General features: G+C 49.8%; 1 protein-coding gene across 3 annotated transcripts in view; it reads left to right on the forward strand.

Moving 5' to 3' along the window:
* Positions 1-22,482, forward strand: part of LCK (LCK proto-oncogene, Src family tyrosine kinase) — a 35,439-nt gene that overhangs the window by 9,348 nt on the left and 3,609 nt on the right. Inside the window, exons 1-12 of one of the 3 annotated variants that reach the window (XM_032246752.1) lie at positions 14,645-14,753; positions 14,851-14,960; positions 15,259-15,340; positions 15,505-15,595; positions 15,830-15,928; positions 16,079-16,182; positions 16,373-16,522; positions 16,836-16,988; positions 17,105-17,284; positions 20,257-20,333; positions 20,426-20,579; positions 20,664-20,795. In XM_032246752.1, the coding sequence (XP_032102643.1) occupies positions 14,856-14,960; positions 15,259-15,340; positions 15,505-15,595; positions 15,830-15,928; positions 16,079-16,182; positions 16,373-16,522; positions 16,836-16,988; positions 17,105-17,284; positions 20,257-20,333; positions 20,426-20,579; positions 20,664-20,795 (1,327 nt within the window). In that variant the 5' untranslated portion in view covers positions 14,645-14,753; positions 14,851-14,855. Of the gene's footprint in view, positions 1-14,644; positions 14,754-14,850; positions 14,961-15,258; positions 15,341-15,504; positions 15,596-15,829; positions 15,929-16,078; positions 16,183-16,372; positions 16,523-16,835; positions 16,989-17,104; positions 17,285-20,256; positions 20,334-20,425; positions 20,580-20,663; positions 20,796-22,482 lie in introns of those variants that run through there. The other 2 variants (XM_032246751.1, XM_032246753.1) reach the window with 2 other exon arrangements.

Genomic DNA, 22,482 nt, shown 5'->3' on the forward strand with positions numbered 1-22,482 from the left:
AAAGAAAGAAAGAAAGAAAGAAAGAAAGAAAGAAAGAAAGAAAGAAAGAAAGAAAGAAAGAAGGAAAGAAAATAAAGAAATAGGCCAGGCACGGTGGCTCAAGCCTGTAATCCCAGCACTGTGGGAGGCCGAGGCGGGTGGATCACGAGGTCAAGAGATCGAGACCATCCTGGTCAACACGGTGAAACCCCGTCTCTACTAAAAATACAAAAAATTAGCTGGGCATGGTGGCTCGTGCCTGTAATCCCAGCGACTCAGGAGGCTGGGGCAGGAGAATTGCCTGAACCCAGGAGGCGGAGGTTGTGGTGAGCTAAGATCGCGCCATTGCACTCTAGCCTGGGTAACAAGAGCGAAACTCCGTCTCAAAAAATAAATAAATAAATAAATAAATAAATAATTTACCATGCCTGCTAACCCTGATGCTTGATATTGTGATGAGGGTTCTATGTGGGCATGCATAGCTAAGGCTCTTTATTAAACATGGGCCGCTTTGTCATTAATCATGTCTGCATCAGGAGCAAAGGCCAAGAAAATGCTTTAAATGTTTTCTTTCTTTTTTTTTTAAATTTTGCTTTTATTTTTATCTTTAGAGACTAGGTCTTATTACGTTGCCCAGGCTGGTCTCGAACTCCTGAGCTCAAGTGATTTTCCCACGTAGGGCCTAGGATTACAGGCGTGAGCCTCCAGGCCAGGCTCAGCCATTTTAAATGATTTCTGAGAGATTTTGCCACCAGGTTGGTCTAGAGCACAACGGTCAGCATAGAATAGCCTGCTTATGTGGTTTTTTTTTCTTTTTGTGCTCTACATGTTCAGAGAAACTGAACTATAAAAATGACCCCCGAAGGAAGTATATAGTCTTGCCTGATGTTTTTTGTTTTGCTTTGCTTGTTTTTTGTTTTTTTTGGGGATGGAGTTTCGCTCTTGTTACCCAGGCTGGAGTGCAATGGCGCGATCTCGGCTCACCGCAACCTCCGCCTCTTGGGTTCAGGCAATTCTCCTGCCTCAGCCTCCTGAGTAGCTGGGATTACAGGCACGCGCCACCATGCCCAGCTAATTTTTTTTTTTTTGTATTTTTAGTAGAGACGGGGTTTCACCGTGTTGACCAGGATGGTCTCGATCTCTTGACCTTGTGATCCACCCGCCTCGGCCTCCCAAAGTGCTGGGATTACAGGCTTGAGCCACCGCGCCCGGCTGCTTGTTTTGTTTTGTTTGAGACAGGTTCTTGCTCTATCCCCCAGGCTAGAGTACAATATTGGGTCACTGCAACCTCAACATCCTGGGCTCGAGTGATCCTTCCACCTCAGCCTCCCGAGTAGTTGGACTACAGGCATGCACCACCACACCTGGTTACATTTTGTACTTTTTGTAGAGATGGGGGGGGTCTCACCATATTGCCCAGGCTAGTCTTGAACTCCTGGCCTGAAGTGATCCTTCCACTTTGGCTTCAAAATGCTGAGATTACAGGCCATCGCATCCAGCCACCGGCCTGTTCCTGATGTGAAGCACTGGCCCAAGAAACTCAGGCAAGAACCTGGCACACATTTTGGACAGAATGTTCATAAATCAATAGGTCTATAGTTGGGGGAGAAAAATCTTAACTTACAAATTTTTTTCTTTTTTGAAACGGAGTCTTGCTCTGTCTGTTGCCAGGCTGGAGTGCAGTGGCACGATCTCCGCTCACTGCAACCTCTGTCTCCCAGATTCAATCGATTCCCCTGCCTCAGCCTCCTGAGTAGCTGGGACTACAGGCGTGTGCCACCACACCCGGCTAATTTTTTGTATTTTAGTAGAGACTGGGTTTCGCCATAGCCAGGATGGTCTCGATATCCTGATCTCATGATCCGCCTGTCTCGGCCTCCCAAAGTGCTGGGATTATAGGCGGGAGCCACTGTGCCCAGCCCACTTACAAATTTTTAAATTAAATTTAATTATTTATTTTTTTGAGACAGGGTCTCACTGTCACCCACGCTGGTATGTAGTGGTATGATCAAGGTTCACTGCAGCCTTGACTTCCTGGGCTCAGGCGATCCTCCCACTTCAGCCTCCTGAGTAGCTACAACTACAGGCACACGCCATCATGCCCAGCTAATTATTATTATTATTGTTATTATTATTATTGAGACAGAGTCTTTTTCTTTTTCTTTTTCTTTTCTTTTTTTTTTTTTTGAGAGACAGAGTCTTGTTCTGTGACCCAGGCTGGAGGGCAGTGGCGAAATCTCCACCTCCCCAGTTCAAGAGATTCTCCTGCCTCAGACTCCTGAGTACCTGGGATTACAGGTATTCGCCACCACACCCAGCTAATTTTTGTATTTTTTTTTTTTTTTATAATGAAGTCTTGCACTGTTGCCCAGGCTGGAGTGCAGTGGCATGATCTTGGTTCACTGCAACCTCTGCCTCCTGGGTTCAAGCAATTATCCTGCCTGAGCCTGGTATGCCACCATGCCCAGCTAATTTTTTGTAGTTTTAGTAGACACAGAGTTTCACTATGCTGGCCAGACTGGTCTCAAACTCCTGACCTTGTGATCCGCCCGCCTTGGCCTCCCAAAGTGCTGGGATTACAGGCGCGAGCCACCACATCCAATCTAATTTTTGTATTTTTAGTAGAGACAGGGTTTCACCATGTTGGCCAGGCTGGTCTTCAAATCTAGACCTCAAGTGATCCACTCGCCTTGACCTCCCAAATGTTGGGATTACAGGTGTAAACCACCGTGCCTGGCCACGCCCAGCTAATTTTATATGTATATATTTTAGACAGGGTCTTGTTCTTTCACCCCGGCTGGAGTGCAGTGGCACAACTATGGCTCACTGCAACCTCTGCCTCCCAGGCTCAAGTGATTTTCCCACTTCAGCCTCCCGAGTAGCTGAGACTACAGACACATGCTACCACACCTGGCTAATTTTTGTATTTTTTGTAGAGATGGGGTTTTGCCATGTTGCCCAGGCTAGGTTTGAACTCTAGGGCTCAAGGAGTCCTCCTGCCTCAGCCTCCCAAAGTGCTAGGATTACAAGTGTGAGCCACCACACCCAGACTCCTTCTGGTCTTAGTTTGACAAAAGATTGCTGAGTAGCCAACATAATCTAACCAGGTTAATAAATGAGGTCAGTAAAAAGAAAATCAAAATTAAAGCTTAATATAAATTTCTCATTGTCTGAAAAAAGTGGAAAAAGAAAAACAGATGAAAGGAATCCCCAGGGCTCCCAGAACCAGCAATGAGGGCAGATTCTGGGGTGAATGAAACAGGACACTCTTTTCTCCCAATTTAGGAATCCAAGGTCAGGAGTAAGAATTTTGTAGATTTGAGGCTGCCTCTGACTAGGGCCTGTAAAGTTCTCGGTCAAACTCAAGGCTGCCAGTGTTCCACAGAGCATTTTATGCTGATTTAAAAAGGCCACCGGCCAGGTGCAGTGGCTCATGCCTGTCATCCCATCACTTTGGGATGCCAAGGAGGGCAGGTCACCTGAGGTCAAGAGTTCGAGGCTAGCCTGGCCAACATGGTGAAATCCCATCTCTACTAAAAATAATAAAAATTATCGGGCGTGGTGGTGTGCGCCTGTAATCCTAGCTGCTTGGGAGGTTGAGACAGGAGAATTGCTTGAACCCGGGAGGCGGAGGTTGCAGTGAGCCACGATTGTGCCACTGCGCTCCAACCTGGGAGACAGAGCATGACTCTGTTTCAAAATAAATAAATAGGCTGGGCACGGTGGCTCATGCCTGTAATCCCAGCACTTTGGGAGGCTGATGTGGCCGTATCACCTGAGGTCAGAAGTTCGAAGCCAGCCTGACCAATATGGTGAAACCCCATCTCTACTAAAAATACAAAAATTAGGCCGGGCATGGTGGCTCATGCCTGTAATCCAAGCACTTTGGAGGCCAAGGCGGGCAGATCACCTGAGGTCGGGAGTTCAAGACCAGCCTGACCAACATGGTGAAACCCCATCTTTAAAAGAAAAAAAAAAGAAACCCTCCTACCAAAAATACAAAAATTATCTGGGCATGGTGGTACATGCCTGTAGTCCCAGCTACTTGGGAGGCTGAGACAGGAGAATCACTTGAACCCGGGAGGCAGAGGTTGCAGTGAACTGAGATCGCATCACTGTACTCCAGCCTGGGCAACAAAGAGTGAAACTCCATCTCAAAATAAATAAATAAATTAATTAAAATAAAATAAAAATTAGGCTGGGCATGGAGGTTCATGCCTACAATCCCAACAATTTTGGAGTCTGAGGTGGGAGGACTGCTTGAGCCCATGAATTTGAGACCAGCCTGGGCAACATGGTGAAACCTTGTCTCTACAAAAAAATAAAAATAAAAGGCTGGGCACAGTGACTCACACCTATAATCCCAGCACTTTGGGAGTCCAAGGTGGCAGGTTGCTTGAGCCCAGGAGTTCAAGACCAATCTGGCCAACATGGTGAAACCCCATCCTTACAAAAAGTATAAAAATTAGTCAGGCTTGGGGGCATGGGCCTGTAGTCCCTACTACTCAGAAGGCTGAGGTAAGAGGATCCTTTGAGCCTGGGAGGCAGAGTTTGCAGTGGGCTGAGACAGTGCCACTGCACTGCACTCCAGCCTGGGCGACAGAGCTAGACCCGGTCTCAAAAAAAAAAAAAAAAAGACTGGAAAGGATGGGAATGAGACCCACATTTTGTATAAACAGATGTGTGCCTATGTGACCTCACAATTACATAGGGACAATCGCTGCTATAATGATCTCATTCTGTTATATATCCCTCTGCACACACAGACTCCCACAAACCCACAGATATGCACCCCTAATCACAGTGCTCACTTCGTATGCTTTCATATGCAGAGACTTGCATTCACCAGTCAGGTGAATATATACCCAGTAACATGCATTCTGGGTAGAGGGAGGATTGTCTTGGAGAGAAAAGCCTTTGTTAACAACACAGGGGTCACATTTTTTATGGGAAATGGACCCTGCCCTGTCAGACCTGCCTTCCTGTCTCACATTCTCCGAGACCTCTCTGCCCTGGCTCTCCACCCTTAGACTTCCCAGGGAGTGAAAGATATAGGAGAGGATCTTGATAAAGGATGTAGGAGCCGGCCAGGTGCAGTGGCTCACACCTGTAATCCCAGCACGTTAGGAGGCCAAGGCGGGTGGATCACGAGGTCAGGAGTTCAAGACCAGCCTGGCCAAGATGGCGAAACCTTGTCTCTACTAAAAATACAAAATACAAATACTAAATACAAAATAAATACTAAACACAAAAATAAAAATACAAAAAAAAAAAAAAAAGGCATGATGACGCACACCTGTTATCCCAGCTACTCGGGAGGCTGAGGCAAAGAATCACTTGAACCCAGGAGGCAGAGGCTGCAGTGAGCCAATGATCGTGCCACTGCAGCCTACAGAGCAAGACTCCACGTCAAAAAAAAAAGGATGTAGGAGCCAAGCCAAGCATGTGCAGCAGTTCCAGCTATTGGGAGGCTGAGGTGAGAGGAGCACTTGAGCCCAGGAGTTGGAGACCAGCCAGGACAATATAGTGAGACCTCATCTAAAATAAAAAAGGATGTAAGGTTTTGATTTGAATTTTGCGTCTGCCAGGAACCTCAGTATGTTATCGGGACAATCACTTAACCTCTCTTTTTCTCCGGCTTCTCCATCTTTAAAATGAGGCTGGTGAGTCGTATTAGTGTTTCCTAAACTCTCATGAAGACAAGGTGTCGTTTGCCATTCTCTGTTCTACACTCCCTCTTCCCCCCATGGATCTCATGATTTTAAAGTTTTTACCCACTAAGTTACCTCATTTAGATGCCAATTTTCTTGTTTTCATGTTAAAAAATTTTTTTTAACAGAGAAAGGGTCTCACCACATTGCCCAGGCTGGTCTCACCACATTGCCCAGGCTAGTCTCAAACTCCTGGCACAAGTGATCCTCTCTCCTCACCCTCCCAATGTGCTGAGATTACAGGTGTGAGTCACCGTACCTGGCCTCAAGTTTAAATTTCAATCAAAGATTTGGCCAGGCACAGTGGCTCCCGTTTGTAATCCTAGCAGTTCGGGAGGCCGAGGCAGGTGGATCACCTAAGGTCAGGAAAACATGGTGAAAGCCCATCTCTACTAAAAATACAAAAATTGACCAGTTGGCTGGGCGAGATGACTCATGCCTATAATCCCAGAACTTTGGGGGGCTGAGGCAGGCAGATGATGAGGTCAGGAATTCGAGACCAGCTTGGCCAACATGGTGAAATGCCATATCTACTAAAACTACAAAAATTAGCTGGGTGTGGTGGTGCATACCTGTAGTTCCAGCTACTCAGGAGGCTGAGGCAAGAGAATCGCTTAAACCTGGGAGGCGGAGGTTGCAGTGAGCCGAGACCACGCCATTGCTCTCCAGCCTGGGTGACAGAGTGAGACTCCATCTCAAAATGAACGACAGCAAAAAAATTAGCCGAGTGGGATGGCTCATGCCTGTAATCCCAGCACTTTGGGAGGCCAAGGTGGGCAGATCACCTGAGGTCAGGAGTTTGAGAGCAGCCTGACCAATATGGAGAAACCCAGTCTCTACTAAAAATACAAATTTAGCCGGGCATGGTGGCACATGCCTATAATCCCAGCTACTAAGGAGGCTGAGGCAGGAGAATCGCTTGAACCCGAGAGGTGGAGGTTGCAGTGAGCGGAGATCGTGCCATTGCACTCCAGCCTGGGCAACAAGGGTGAAACTCTGTCTCAAAAAAAAAAAAGAAATGCAAAAATTAGCTGGGCATGGTGCCACATTCCTGTAATCCTAGCTGCTCAGGAGGCTGAGGTAGGCAATCGCTTGAACCTGGTAGGCTGAGGTTGCAGTGAGTCGAGATGGCGCCACTGTACTTCAGCCTGGGCGACAGAGTGAGACTTTGTCTCAAAAGACAAAAATAGGCCGGGCGTGGTGGCTCACACCTGTAATTCAAGCACTTTGGAGGCCAAGGCGGGCGGATCACCTGAGGTCGGGAGTTCAAGAGCAGCCTGACCAACATGGTGAAACCCCGTCTTATTAAAAAAAAAAGACAAAAATAAATCGTAATCAGAGATTTAATTAAGTATGCATTGAAGAAATAAATAATACAATTTGTCAAAATAAGAAACAAAGTATAGTACAATTTCCTTTCAGATTTTTGAAATATTGAAATAATGTAGAGGCCTCTGGCACTAGTCTGGGACTTCCTGGGAGCATGTAAACTTCAGGCTGGGACTGTCTGATCACCAAATTTTCTGGCATTGCCAGATTCTGTGGTCTTACGATTGCTGCCAGGCCCTATCCTCCACAGCTCACATGCTTATAGAGGGCAAGATCTGTCGCCTGCAGCTGGGGGCCCATGAAGGAAACAGCAGGGGTCAGGTACCCTGAAAAGCTAGAGTTCCTCTCATCTTAATTTAACATTGCCTTACTTTTTCTCACTTTTGGCCCAGTTTTTTTTTTTTTTTTTTTTTTTTTTTTTTGAGATGGAGTCTTGCTGTCTTGCTCTGTCACCCAGGCTGGAGTGCAGTGGCCTTGGCTCACTGCAACCTCCACCTCCCGGCTTCAAGCGATTCTCCTGCCTCAGCCTCCCAAGTAGCTGGGATTACAGGGGGGCGCCACACATGCCCAGCTAATTTTTTTTGTATTTTTAGTAGAGATGGAGTTTCACCATATTGGTTAGGCTGGTCTCAAACTCCTGACTTTGTGATCCATCTGCCTCGGCATCCCAAAGTGCTGGGATTACAGGCTGGAGGACCGCGCCCGGCCCTTGGCCCAGTCTTAAGTCAGGGACTTTCTGGTTCTAAATTCAGTCCAGGATATAGGACCTGCTTTGCATGCTCTCCTGGATCCCAGCCCAAGGCCTTGTGGCTCCTTTTCCCTCCCCACCTGACCGCAGCCTGGACCAGGGACCAGCTTCCAGCCCTATAATCTCCAATCTAGATTCCTTCTGCCCCTTCTACTGCCCTGTTCTCTCTGTTGCACTCTAGTTTACCCTTCTCTTCTGCCGCCTCCTCTTTCTTCTTTCTTCTTTCTTCTTCTTCTTCCTCTTCCTCTTCTTTTTTTTCCTTTAAATAGAGACTGAGTCTTGCTATGTTGCCCAGGCTGGTCTCAAATTCCTGGCAATTCTCCTGCCTGGGTCTCCCAAAGGGATTACAGACATGAGCCACAGCACCCAGCCTTGTTTTGAGACAGGGTGTCTCCCTCTTCCTCTGTCATCCAGGCTGGAGTGCAGTGGTATGTTCACGGCTCACTGCAGCCTTAACCTCCCAGGCTCAAGTGATCCTCCCCCTTCAGCCTCCCGAGTAGCCAGGACTACAGGGGTGCACCACCATGCCCTGCTAATTTTTTTTTTTTTTTTTGAGATGGAGTCTCGCTCTGTTGCCCAGGCTGGAGTGCAGTGGCACAATCTTGGCTCACTGCAATCTCCACCTCCTGGGTTCAAGCAAATCTCTGCCTCAGCCTCCCGAGTAGCTGGGATTACAGGCACCCACCACCACACCTGGCTAAATTTTGTATTTTTAGTAGAGACGGGGTTTCACCATGTTGGCCAGGCTGGTCTTGAATTCCTGAACCACCCTCCTCAGCCTCCCAAAGTGCTGGGATTACAGGTGTGAGCCACCTGTAATGCCCGGCCTTGCCCTGCTAATTTTTCTTTCTTTCTTTTTTTTTTTTTTTTAAGATGGGGTTTCATCATGTTGGTCAGGCTGGTCTTGAACTCCTGACCTCAGGTGATCTGCCTGCCTTGGCCTCCAAAGTGCTTGGATTACAGGCGTGAGCCACCGCACCCGGCCTATTTTTAAATTTTTTATAGCGATAAGACCTCACTATGTTACCCAGGCTGATCTCTAATTCCTGGACTCAAGAAATCCTCCTGCCTCAGCCTCCAAAAGTGCTGGGATTACAGGCCTGAGCTACTATACCCTTTCCTTCTCCTCCTTCTCCCCGTCCCCCTCCTCTCCCATCCCCTCCCTCTCCCCCTCACTTTCCTTCACCTTCTCCTCCTTCTTCTTCTCCAGCTCTCCCTTCTTCCTATACATTCCCTCTTCTTAACCTCAAACCTTTACAATCTTTCTCTTGCCTTTTGCTAAAGCCTCCAAGAATGTCAATCGTGGAAGGGACCTTACTGGTCTAAGTCCACATTCCATCTGATGTTGATATTCTCTTTACAACACAACCAACCTGTGGTTTCCCAAGGCTCTATGAATATCAAAAACAACAGGATGCTCACTACATCTTTTCCCAGGTTCAAACAATTCTCTTGACTCAGCCTCCTGAGTAGCTGGGATTAAGGCACACACCACCACGTCCCACTAACTTTTGTATGTTTAGTATAGACGGGGTTTCACCATGTTGGCCAGGCTGGTTTGGAACTCCTGACCTTGTGATCTGCCTGCCTCTGCCTTCCAAAGTGCTGGGATTGGCCAGGTGAGGTGGCTCACGCCTGTAATCCCAGCACTTTGGGAGGCCAAGGTGGGTGGATCCCCTAAGGTCAGGAGTTCAAGACCAGCCTGGCCAACAGGGTGAAACCCCGTCTCTAAAAAAAAAAAATAAGACAAAGTGCTGGGATTATAGGCATAAGCCACCATGCCTGGCCGAGATTCTGTCTATAAAAAAAAGAAAGAGAGAGAGAGAGAAAGAAAGAAGAAAGAGAAAGAAAGAAAGAGAAAAGAAAGAAAGAAAGAAAGAAGAAAGAAAAGAAGGAAAGTCTAAAGCAAAGGAGATTAATTATCCAGTCCCGTTCTCCCACTTTCCAAAGCAGGAGTCAGTAGACAGAATATGCACTGGAGAAAGTGTTTCTAAGCACTAAACTAAGCTAACATTTATGGAGCTTACAATAAATGGATGAAGAGCCCATTTGACAGAAAGGAAAAGTGAGGCTTAGGAGGAATGATTTCAGCAAAGCCATACAGTAAGTGTCAAAACCACTGTTTGAACTTAGGTCTCTTTAACTTTGGGGCCAGTCTTCTGATTTTTGCTAATGAGAAACTTCCACTGCTCTCCGCCTCCGCTTACACCCAGCATGAATTCGATTTCTTTTTTTAGACGGAGTCTCTGTCACCCAGGTTGGGGTACAGAGTGTAGTGGAAGTGGCAGGATCTCGGCTCACTGCAACCTCCACCTCCTGGGTTCAAGCGATTCTCCTACCTGAGCCTCCCAAGTAGCTGGGATTACGGGTGTATGCCACAATACCAGCTAATTATTATTATTATTTTGTATTTTTAGTAGAGAAGGGGGTTTCACCATGTTGGCCAGGCTGGTCTCGAACTTCTGACCCCAAGTGTTCTACCCACCTTGGCCTCCCAAAATGCTGGTATTACAGGCATGAGCCACTGTGCCCAGCCTGCTTGCTTTTTTTTTTTCCTTTTTCTTCTGAAGATGGGGTTTATTTTTTTTTATCAGGGGGGAGCTGAGATCGTGCCATTGCACGATCTCAGCTCACCACAACCTCTGCCTCCTGGGTTCAAGAAAGTCTCCTTTCTTAGCCCCCCGAGTAGCTGGGATTACAGGCATGTGCCACCACGCCCGGCTAATTTTGTATTTTTAGTAGAGACAGTGTTTCTCCATGTTGGTCAGGCTGGTGTTGAACCCCTGACCTCAGGTGGTCCACCTGCCATGGCCTCCCAAAGTTCTGGGATTACTGGCATTAGCCATTGTGCCCGGCCTGCTTTTTTTTTTTGTCACCCAGGCTGGAGTGTAGTGGCACAATCATAGCTCATTGCAGCCTTGAAGTCCTAGGCTCAAGTGATCTTTCTGCCTCAGCCTCCCAAGCAGCTGGGACTACAGGCATGCACCACCACACCTGGCTAATTTTTAATTTTTTTTTTTTGGGACGGAGTTTCGCTCTTGTTACCCAGGCTAGAGTGCAATGGCACGATCTCGGCTCACCACAACCTCCGCCTCCTGGGTTCAGGCAATTCTCCTGCCTCAGCCTCCTGAGTAGCTGGGATTACAGGCACGCGCAGCCATGCCCAGCTGATTTTTTGTATTTTTAGTAGAGACGGGGTTTCACCGTGTTGACCAGGATGGTCTCGATCTCTTGACCTTGTGATCCACCCGCCTCGGCCTCCCAAAGTGCTGGGATTACAGGTTTGAGCCACCGCACCCGGCCTTTTAAATTTTTTTTTCTAGAGATGAGGTTTCACTATGTTGCGCAGGCTAGTCTGGAACTCCTGAGTTTAAATGATCCTACTTCTTCAGTCTCCCAAAGTGCTGGGATTACAGATGTGAGCCACCACACCTGGCCAGCAACTCCGGCTTTACTCTACCCCAGATAGGTTATGTGACTTTACGCATGCCTCTGTGGGCCTCAGTTTGCTCATCTAAAATCAGAGGTTTAGCCAGGCATGGCAGCTCATGCCTGTAATCCCAGCACTTTGGGAGGCCAAGGAGGAAGAATCACTTGAGGCCAGGAGTTCAAGACCAGTCCGGGCAACATAGCATGACCCCCATCTCTAGAATAAATAAAAAATCACCTGGGTGTGATGGTGCCAGCTACCCAGGAGGCTGAGTTACGGCCTGGGTTTACTTGAACCCAGGAGTTTGAGATTCCAGTAAGTTAGGATTGGGTCATTGCACTACAGTCTGGGCAAGAGAGTGAGAGTCTATCTCAAAAATAAATCAACAAAAAATACATCGGAGATTAGGCTTGCTGGTTTTTCCTTTTTTTTTTTGAGACAGAGTTTCTCTCTGTCACCAGGCTGGAGTGCAGTGACACCATCTTGGTTCACCACAACATCTACCTCCAAGGTTCAAGCAATTCTCCTGCCTCACCCTCCCGAATAGCTGGGATTACAGGCATCTACCACCATGCCCGGCTAATTTTTGTATTTTTAGTAGAGACAGGGTTTCACAATATTGGCCAGGCTGGTCATGAACTCTTGACCTTGTGATCCGTCCACCTCAGCCTCCCAAAGTGCTGGGATTACAGGCATGAGCCACAGCACCTAGCCTACTGGTTTCTTTCTCTTCTTTTGAGATGGAGTTTCAATTCTTGTTGCCCAAGCTGGAGTACAAAGGCGACATCTTGGCTCACTGCAACCTCCCAAGATCAAGCGATTCTCCTGCCTCAGCCTCCCAAGTAGCTGGGATTACAGGCACGTCCCACCATGCCCAGCTAATTTTTTGTATTTTTAGTAAAAATGGGGTTTCACCATGTTGGCCAGGTTGGCTTGAACTCCTGACTTCGGGTGATGCACCCGCCTCAGCCTCCCGAAGTGCTGGGATTACATGTGTGCACCACTGTGCCTGGCAAGCTTGCTGGTTTCTAAGACCTTTGCAGATTCGAGACCCTGTGCATTAACACTTCATGTTCCAGTTGACATTGATTAACTAATTTTGGGTGCTGGGGTCTTTCAGACAAATAAAGTACAGCTTATGCTCTTGATGAACCCCCAGTCTCATCAGAGGTATGGGAGAGGCAGTGGGACTGTGGGGCTGACATGTTAATCAGTAATCATGGATCTCTGTGCCTAAATTGATGATTGTGCTCTGAATAGAATGTTGTAGGAGGCTGGGGCGAGAAGGAAGCAAAGAGCATTGTGAAGTGTTCACAGACTGGGTGATATTTAGGCCAGCTGCAGTGGCTCATGCCTATAAACCCAGCACTTTGGGAGGCTGAGGCAGGAGGATCACTTGAGGCCAGGAAATCGAGAACAACCTGGACAACATGGTGAAACCCTGTCTCCACTAAACATACAAAAGTTAGCCAGGCATGATGGTGAATGCCTGTAATCCCAACTACTCAGGAGGCCGAGGCAGGAGAATTGCTTGAACCTGTGAAACAGAGGTTGCAGAAAAAAAAAGAAAAGTAATATTTGAGTTGAGGCTTGGAAGCTGTTAGAATTCAGCAGGTGGACAAAAGAGAGCATGCCAACTGGGCATGGTGGCACATGCCTGTAATTCTAGCACTTTGGGAGGCCAATGCAGGAGGATTGCTTGAGCCCAGGAGTTTGAGACCAGACTGAGCAACATAGTGAGACCTCATCTTTAGGAAAAAATAATCAGCTGGGCATGATGGTGCACACCTTTGGTGTCAGCTCCTGGGGAGGTTGAGGTGGGAAGATTGCTTGAGCCCAGGAGGTCTAAAGGGACTGTGCCACTGCACTCCAGCCTGGGCAAGGGAGGGAAACCCTGTCTCAAAAGAGAGAGAGAGACAGGGAGAGAGGGAGAGAGAGAGAGAGAGAGAGCATTTCAAAGCACGGGGAACCACAAGTACAAAGGCACGAAGTAAGAAAATAGCATGGGGTGTTTGGGAAAGGCAAAAATAGTTCAGAACACAGGCTGTGTGTGTGTGTGCGTGTGTGTGTGTGTGCATGTATGGGTGTGGGTGAGTGTGTGGGGGTGACGTATGTGTTTGTGTTAGTGTGGAGATGCCTGTGTGTGTATGAATGTGTGTATGGGAGGGGGAATGTGTGTGTGAGTGTGTGTTGGATGAGTGCATTTGTGTGGGTGTTGGTTCCTGTGTATGTGTGTATATGTGGGTGTGTGTTCATGGGTGTGGGTGCCTGTGTGTATAGGGTGTGTATGTGAATATGTGTGTGGATACCTGTGTGAGTGTGTGTGTGTGTGTCTGTGTGTTTGGGTACTTGTGCGTGGGATGAGTGTATGTGTTTATGTGAGTACGTGTGTGGTGGGGTGCTTGTGTGTTGGGGGGATGAGTCTGTGTGTGAGTGTGTGTGTGGAGGAATGCCTGTGGGGGGGTGAGTGTTTGTGTGTATGTGAGTGTGTGTGTGTGTGTGTGTGTGCCTGCATGTGTGAGTGTAGATTCATCTGTGTGGGGGGTGGGGTGGAGGTGCCTGTGTGTATGTGTGTGTGTATGTGTGTGTATGAGAGAGAGAGTGTATGTGTATGAGAGAGAGAGAGTGTGTGTGTGTGCCTGCCTCTGTGTGTGTGAGTGTGGATGCCTCTGTGTGTGGGGTGGGGTAGTGGGTGCCTGTGTGTGTGTAGGGTGTGTGTGTGTATAGAGTATGTGTGAGTGTGTGTGAGAGGGTGTGTGTGTAGCAGAATGGACTTCCGAGGTAGATTTGATCTTGATATGTGAGGTCTGGAATGCATGGAACATTAAACTTTATTCGAGGACAGGGCTTTCCAAGCACTCTAGGGAGCTGCCCTAGAGAAGGAGGAGCTGTGGGGACTCCGGGAGCTTCAAAGCAAGGCCCTCACTCTGCTTCAGGCAAGACAGGCCCACTTTTATCACCTTGTCTATGGAGTTCTGCTTGATTTCATCAGACAAAAAAGTTCCACTGCTTAAACAGGCAAATAAACAAAAAAAAGTTATGCCCCACAGAGCCACTGGGGGGTTTTGTGCTGGGGAGGAGCAGGCCCGTGTTGGAAGAAACGCTGTGAGGTGACTGTGGGGATGTGTGGGGAACGCGGGGCCTGATGGCAGACCTTGGGAGTGGAAGTCTCTTTCTCAGCCTCCTCAGCTAGACAGAGGAATTAGAAAAGGAGGTGGGGCGTGCACATCTCTCCAGTAAGGGAGAGTCTGATGGAGTGAGGTCTCCCCCAGGCTTGGGGAAGTGTGTGTCATCTTTAGGAGGTAGTCCTCCCTGCAGACACGGTACCAGCAGAAGGAAAGGGAGGGGGCAGAGGCAGGAAGTGGGTAACTAGACTAACAAAGGTGCCTGTGGCGGTTTGCCCATCCCAGGTGGGAGGGTGGGGCTAGGGCTCAGGGGCCTTGTGTGAATTTACTTGTACCCTGAGGGCTCAGAGGGAGCACCGGTTTGGAGCTGGGACCCCCTGTTTTATCTTTTGTGGCTGGTGAATGGGGATCCCAGGATCTCACGATCTCAGGTACTTTTGGAACTTTCCAGGGCAAGGCCCCATGATGTCTGATGCTGGGGGAGCAGATCTTGGGGGAGCCCCTTCAGCCCCCTCTCCATTCCCTCAGGGACCATGGGCTGTGGCTGCAGCTCACACCCGGAAGATGACTGGATGGAGAACATCGATGTGTGTGAGAACTGCCATTATCCCATAGTCCCACTGGATGGCAAGGCCACGGTAAGAGGCAAGACAGGGGCCTTGGTGAGGGAGTTGGGTAGACCATGCAACCCAGGAGGAAGAAATGACCAGCACTACAGGCCCTTGAAAGAATAGAGTGGCCCTCTCCCCTGGGATACAGGAAAGGAAAAGAGACCCAGAGAGGGAAAGGGACTCTCCTAAGATCACACAGCAAATAGTTGGTCAATTCAGGGATAAGACCCAACCAGGCTGGAGAGGCTGAGAACAGAGGGGAAGGGGGCGAGGGTCTGACCCAGTCTTCTGCTCTCTGACTCCACTCTTCACCCCCACCCTACAGCTGCTCTTCCGAAACGGCTCTGAGGTGCGGGACCCACTGGTCCGCTACGAGGGCTCCAATCCGCCGGCCTCCCCACTGCAAGGTGACCCCAGGCAGCAGGGCTTGAAAAACAAGGCCTGGCTATCGGCTTCCACCTCCTCCCCACTTATTCTCTCCCCTGTCCTGCCTTCCTTGTCGCCTGCCGCGTAACTCCAGGCTGCCTGCCCATCTCAGGCCGGTTTTCCCTGACGCCCCTTGTCTTTACAGACAACCTGGTTATCGCCCTGCACAGCTACGAGCCCTCTCACGACGGAGACTTGGGCTTTGAGAAGGGGGAACACCTCCGCATCCTGGAGCAGTGAGTCCCTGACCACCTCGCTCTGGGGAGTCCGTGAGGGAGCGGGAATCTCCCGTATCGCAGCCCTCCTGCGGCCCTTGACCGGCTAGGGTGGCCGCCCTTGGGACAAAATTCGAGGCTCAGGAGTGCGAGCCAGGGTTCGGGGAGGCTGGCTTAAGGGTTGGGGGGGGTCTTTGAGGGGTGGCCTCAGATCGACGGCTGAGTGGGCCGCACTGACCCGCCTCCGTGGCGCAGGAACGGCGAGTGGTGGAAGGCGCAGTCCCTGACCACGGGCCAGGAAGGCTTCATCCCCTTCAATTTTGTGGCCAAAGCAAACAGCCTGGAGCCCGAACCGTGAGTGGGGTCCTGTCATGGAGGGGGGATGGGAGCAGATCTAGGGATCCTGGAGCAGGGAGTGGGCCTGGGGTGGCGGTGAAGTCTTGAGGGCCACGGAGGAAGATTCGACGGCAGCCCACGGCCTGCGTTCGCTTCCGCCCTGCACAGCTGGTTTTTCAAGAACCTGAGCCGCAAGGACGCGGAGCGGCAGCTCCTGGCGCCCGGGAACACTCACGGCTCCTTCCTCATCCGGGAGAGCGAGAGCACCGCGGGTGAGCGGGCGGCGGCCTCGACCCGGCGCGGGGTTGGGGGCCGCGGGGTGACCTAGAGCGGGGAGCGTGGGGTGAGTCCGAGGTGGGGGCGTGGGGTGAGCTGGAGTGGGGCGCGCAGGGTGAGCCCGAGGTGGGGGCCGTGGTGGCCGGCCAGACTCTGCGTTCTTTATCCATCCATTCATTCATTCAGGATCGTTTTCACTGTCGGTCCGGGACTTCGACCAGAACCAGGGAGAGGTGGTGAAACATTACAAGATCCGTAATCTGGACAACGGTGGCTTCTACATCTCCCCGCGAATCACTTTTCCCGGCTTACATGAACTGGTCCGCCATTACACCAGTGAGCCTGGAGGCACCTTTTCCCCGTGCCCTATCAGCCCATCTTCCCTCAGTCCCCCTCGGGTGTCCCCCAACCATCTTTCAATTCGCTCCTCCATTCCTCGCAGTGAGTGAGGTGTGGAGCCGCACCCTACGGCCCCAAGTGTTTGGGTGACAGCCCCACACCTGCCTGCTAATCCACTTCCCCTGGATGGGGGCTTGGAGAAGTGGAGGAGGTGGTTTTTGCTAGCACATTTCCCCTAGATGGGGGCTTGGAGAAGTGGTGGAGGCGGTTTCAATACGAAACCGCCTTCCCCACTCCCTTGTCCTCGCAGATGCTTCAGATGGGTTGTGCACACGGCTGAGCCGCCCCTGTCAGACCCAGAAGCCCCAGAAGCCCTGGTGGGAGGACGAGTGGGAGGTTCCCAGGGAGACGCTGAAGCTGGTGGAGCGGCTGGGGGCTGGACAGTTCGGGGAGGTGTGGATGGGTGAGTGTGGCCTCCAGGACTGCCTGGGAAGAGGGGAACGGGAGGGGCTGCCGAGGTGGTGAGAGTCCTGGACAGCTGCCTGGTGACCCTCCCACTCCTTCCTTCCCCTGACCCAGGGTACTACAACGAGCACACGAAGGTGGCGGTGAAGAGCCTGAAGCAGGGCAGCATGTCCCCAGATGCCTTCCTGGCGGAGGCCAACCTCATGAAGCAGCTGCAACACCAGCGGCTGGTTCGGCTCTACGCTGTGGTCACTGAGGAGCCCATCTACATCATCACTGAATACATGGAGAATGGTGGGTGCCGCCCGAGTTGCCGCCGCCGGGGGGGGACTCTGCTCTCCCCGCCTTCCCTGCTGGAGGGTGGAAATACACCTTTTCTTCTGGCTCAAAGCTCAAGCAGGAAGGGTTTCTTGAGCTTTCCTGGCCCCTAAAGACTGACCTTCAGACATGAGAAGAAGGTGTATCCTCTGATCCTGTCTGGGGGCCAGCCTAAGGTGGCAAGAATGTTCTGGAAGACCATTCACCCCAGTCCTCCCTGACCTACCATTCTGTTTGCCTTCTTCAAAGTCCTACCTTGATCTCAGGATGCTTGATCTCAGAAAGCGAGTGGGTCCCCAGGCCCGTTTCTCTCCCTTCTGCCCCTGAGCCTTGGGAAGCCCTCTTTCTCAGTTCTGAGTGAGCCCCCTATCCCTGCACCCCTCCTGGTCTCTTACTGGACAGAGTGAGAGCCCCAGGAAGATGGATACGAGTTTCTAGCCTCAGCTTTGTTCACACTAATTTGCTGTGTGACAGGCCAAGAGTCTGTACTGTCTCTGGTGCTCAGTTTCCCCAAGTATAACAGCAGAAATATAAATGGGCTCACCAGAAATAATACAGAGTATTCATAAAGGCCACTAGAGTCTGACTGCCTGAGTCAGAATCCTGGCTTCATGATTTTTTTTTTTTCTTTTTTTTGAGATGGAATCTCACTGTGTCACCCAGGCTGGAGTGCAGTGGTGCAATCTCGGTTCACTGAAACCTCTGCCTCCTGGATTTAAGCAATTCTCCTCTCTTAGCCTCCTGAGTAGCTGGGATTACAGGTGCCTGCCACCACGCCTGGCTAATTTTTGTATTTTTAGTAGAGATGGGGTTTCACCATGTTGGCCAGACTGGTCTTGAACTCCTGACCTCAAGTGATCCACCCGCCTCAGCCTCCCAAAGTGCTGGCATCATGATTGTATGGCTTCATGATAATTACATCATGTCTCTCTGCTGTGGTTTCCTACTACAATAATGCATTAGTGACTTCCTCATAGGGTCTTGTGAGGATGAAAGAATTAATACATATAGAACAATTAGAACTATGCCAACTTCCAGGTGCAGTGGCTCAAGCCTATAACCCCAGCACTTTGGGGGGACAAGGTGGGTGGATCACTTAAGTCCAGAAGTTCAAGACTAGTTTGTGCAACATAGCGAGACCTCATTTCTACAAAAAATTTTAAAAAATTAGCCAGGTGTGGTGGTGTATGCCTGTAGTTCCAGCTACTTGGGAGGCTGAGGTGGGAGGATCACTTGAGTCAAGGAGGTTAAGGTTGAGGTGAGCTATAATTGCACCTCTGTACTCCAACCTGGGTAACAGATTGAGACCTTGTCCCTAAAAAACGGAAAAAAAAAAAGAAAAGAGACCTTGTCTCAAAAACACACACACACAAAATACTATGGCTATCATAGTAACTGATCAATAAGTTTGTTGCTGTTATCTGGCTCTGATTCTTAGAGAGTGTAAGATCTGTTCCTCTTCCAGGAAGAGAAACAAGCTGTTCATTGGCTAATGGGAAATGGCAAATAGATGATGTCATGTGTATCTTTTTTTTTTTTTTTTTGAGACGGAGTTTCACTCATGTTGCCCAGGCTGGAGTGCAATGGCGCGATCTCGGCTCACCGCAACCTCCGCCTCCTGGGTTTAGGCAATTCTCCTGCCTCAGCCTCCTGAGTAGCTGGCATTACAGGCACGCACCACCATGCGCAGCTAATTTTTTGTATTTTTAGTAGAGACGGGGTTTCACCATGTTGACCAGGATGGTCTCGATCTCTTGACCTCGTGATCCACCCGCCTCGGCCTCCCAAAGTGCTGGGATTACAGGCTTGAGCCACCGCGCCCGGCCTTTTTTTTTTCTTTTGAGTCTCACTCTGTCCTCCAGGCTGGAGTGAGGTCTCAGCTCACTGCAACCTCCACCTCCTAGGTTCAAGTGATTCTCGTGCCTCAGCCTCCTGAGTAGCTGGGACTACAGGCACATGCCACCACGCCCAGCTAATTTTTGTATTTTTAGTAGAGACAGATTTTCGCCTTGTTGTCCAGGCTGGTCTCGAACCCCTGACCACAGGTGATCCGCCCGCCTTAGCCTCCCAAAGTGCTGGGATTACAGGCATGAGCCACCACACCTGGCCAGAAAAGTAGAATTTTTCTAGCAGGCAGAGAGGCTTTGGGGTGAGAGCCTAGTGGTCTGAGTGTAGGATCTCAAAATTGTTAGTGTTTGAAGTCAAGGCAGAGTGGGGGAAAGAGAAGAAGCTATCAGTGTGGACCATGCAAAGCTTTGAATACTAGTTGAGGAGTCTGGGTTCTACCTTATTGGTGATGAAAAACCTACAGTTCTCTCCCACCATGCTCTACTGTAGCCCCTCCAGAAAAAACCCTTACATATCCTGGGCATCCTTACCCTGAACACACACTCCTCCATTCTCACTCTTCACTCTTCCTTTTCTTTTCTTTTTTTTTTAAAGATGGGATTTCACCATGATGGCCAGGCTGGTCTTGAACCCCTGAGCTCAGGTGATCCACCCACCCTGGCCTCCCAAAGTGTTAGGATTACAGGCGTAAGCCACCGCGCCTGGCTGCCTTTTTTTTTTTTTTTTTGAGACGGAGTCTCGCTCTGTCACCCAGGCTGGAGTGCAGTGGCACAACCTTGGCTCACTGCAACTTCTGCCTCCCAGGTTTAAGTGATTCTCCTGCCTCAGCCTCCGGAGGAGCTGGGACTCAGCTAATTTTTTTGGATTTTTAGTAGAGACAGGGTTTCACTGTGTTAGCCAGGATGGTCTCGATCTTCTGACCTGATGATCTGCCTACCTCGGCCTCCAAAAGTGCTAGGATTACAGTCATGAGCCACTGCACCCAGCCCACTTTTCCTTTTATATGTCAGTCACACTTCTAGATGCCCAGTTGGAGGAGAAGGGTCTGGGGACCTCCCCCTGGGAGAACTTGGGCCAGCAACTCTTGCTTCTGCCCACAGGGAGTCTAGTAGATTTTCTCAAGACCCCTTCAGGCATCAAGTTGACCATCAACAAACTCTTGGACATGGCAGCTCAAGTAAGGAGACTGGGGAGAGGCTGGGCAAGGGCATTAGGCCAGTGGCTTGAGGACATCTGGCTTAGGACTGCTGATCTGTGTTTGGCCTGCAGATTGCAGAAGGCATGGCATTCATTGAAGAGCGGAATTATATTCATCGTGACCTGCGGGCCGCCAACATTCTGGTGTCTGACACCCTCAGCTGCAAGATTGCAGACTTTGGCCTAGCACGCCTCATTGAGGACAACGAGTACACAGCCAGGGAGGGTAAGTGTGAGATTTAAGGATGGTCTGGGCCCTACAGGGTCTGGCCCAGTAGACCCAAGTGACCTCACTCTGCCTCCTCCATAGGGGCCAAGTTTCCCATTAAGTGGACAGCACCAGAAGCCATTAACTACGGGACATTCACCATCAAGTCGGATGTGTGGTCTTTTGGGATCCTGCTGACGGAAATTGTCACCCATGGCCGCATCCCTTACCCAGGTCAGAGCCAAGGGCAAGAACTGAAAGGGTGATGGGAAGGGTAGTAAGTCCATGTCTTTCCACTCAATTCTTTCCAGTCTCAGAATCTGAAACTTTATAGCTCCATCTCCTCTATCCACTCACGGGTGTGACTCCAACATCTTCAGGCAGATGCTACATCTCCCAGGGCTGGTTTCCATCTCTGTCTGTATCTCTCTTTAATAACCCCAGCTCTTTTCCTTAGTTCCGGCCCAGGCAGCCTAGTATGGTAGAAGACGATCTAGCTCAGGAGCAAGAGGGCTATCTCTTTTTTTTTTTTTTTTGAGACGGAGTCTTGCTCTGTCGCCCAGGCTGGAGTGCAGTGGCACGATCTTGGCTCACTGCAACCTCTACCTCCTGGGTTCAAGCGATTCTCCTGCCTCAGCCTGCCGAGTAGCTGGGACTACAGGCGCCTGCCACTATGCCAAGCTAATTTTTTGTGTTTTTAGTAGAGACGGGGTTTCACTGTGTTAGCCAAGATTGTCTGGATCTTCTGACCTTGTGATCCGCCCGCCTTGGCATTTTAAAGTGCTGGATTACAGGCGTGAGCCCCCGTCCTGCCCGAGGCCTACCTTTTATTAGCACATCCGCCACTGTTGCTAAGTTTCTGTTTGGATTTGACTGATCATTCCTTCTTTTCCCATCGTTAAATATGAGATTAGAACAGTGTTTGGTCCATACTAAGCTTTCTCAATCATGACTTTGGGCCAGTCACTTAACTTCTCTGAGCCTCAGTTTCCTGATATGAAAAATAAGAGACTAGGCCAGGTACAGTGGCTCATGCCTACACCCAGAAACTTGGGAGACCAAGGTGGGGGACTACTTGAGCCCAGGAGTTCGAGACCAGCCTGGGCAACATGTTGAAACCCCATCTCTACAAAAACAAAAATTAGCCAGGTTTGGTGGCATGCGCCTGTAGTCCCAGCTACTCAGGAGGCTGAGAAGGAAGGATCACCTGACACAGGGAGGCAGAGGTTGTAGTGGGCCAAGACCATGCCATAGCACTCCAGCCTAGGGCAACAGAGCAAGACCCTGTCTCAAAAAAAGAAAAGAGAGAGAGAGAGAGAGAGAGAGACACTTCATCTCTACAAAAAATAAAATAAAATAATAAAATAGAAATTAGCTGGGCATGGTGGCACACATCTGTAGTTTCAGCTATTTGGGAGGCTGAGGTGGGAGGATTGCTTGAGCCCAGGAGTTTCAGGGTGCAGTGAGCCATGATCGCTCCATTGCACTCCAGCCTGAGCAACAGAGGGAGACCTTGCCTCAAAAACAAACTAACAAGCAAAACACCAAAAAAAAAAAAAAAAAAAAGAGAGAGGGAGATAAAATTGAGAGATCATTTGTAAAAGAGGCTGACTCATAGTAGATGGTCAGTATACACTGACGCCCCTCACTATCTCCTGGACAAAACCCTCTACCCCTGGATTCAGCCAAGACAGGGATGGATTTTTTTTTTTTTTTTTAATGAACTTGCTAAGAAACTCTGGGGAAAGGAAATGGAGCACAAAGACAGGAGTAAGGAGGCCATGGAGCACAGTGGCTAAATTTGTAGAAACTTCCCACATCCCCAGAGCAAGGTGAACAGACCTTTGCTCGTAGGAAGGTAAAGACAACTTGGAGACAGGTGAAAAGCCAAGGGGCTTCCCTTCCCTGGGCTTGCCCCAAC

The sequence above is a fragment of the Sapajus apella genome, unplaced genomic scaffold (assembly GCF_009761245.1).
Source record: "Sapajus apella isolate SASKATOON/1434 unplaced genomic scaffold, GSC_monkey_1.0 scaffold62, whole genome shotgun sequence".
Classification (NCBI taxonomy): domain Eukaryota; kingdom Metazoa; phylum Chordata; class Mammalia; order Primates; family Cebidae; genus Sapajus; species Sapajus apella.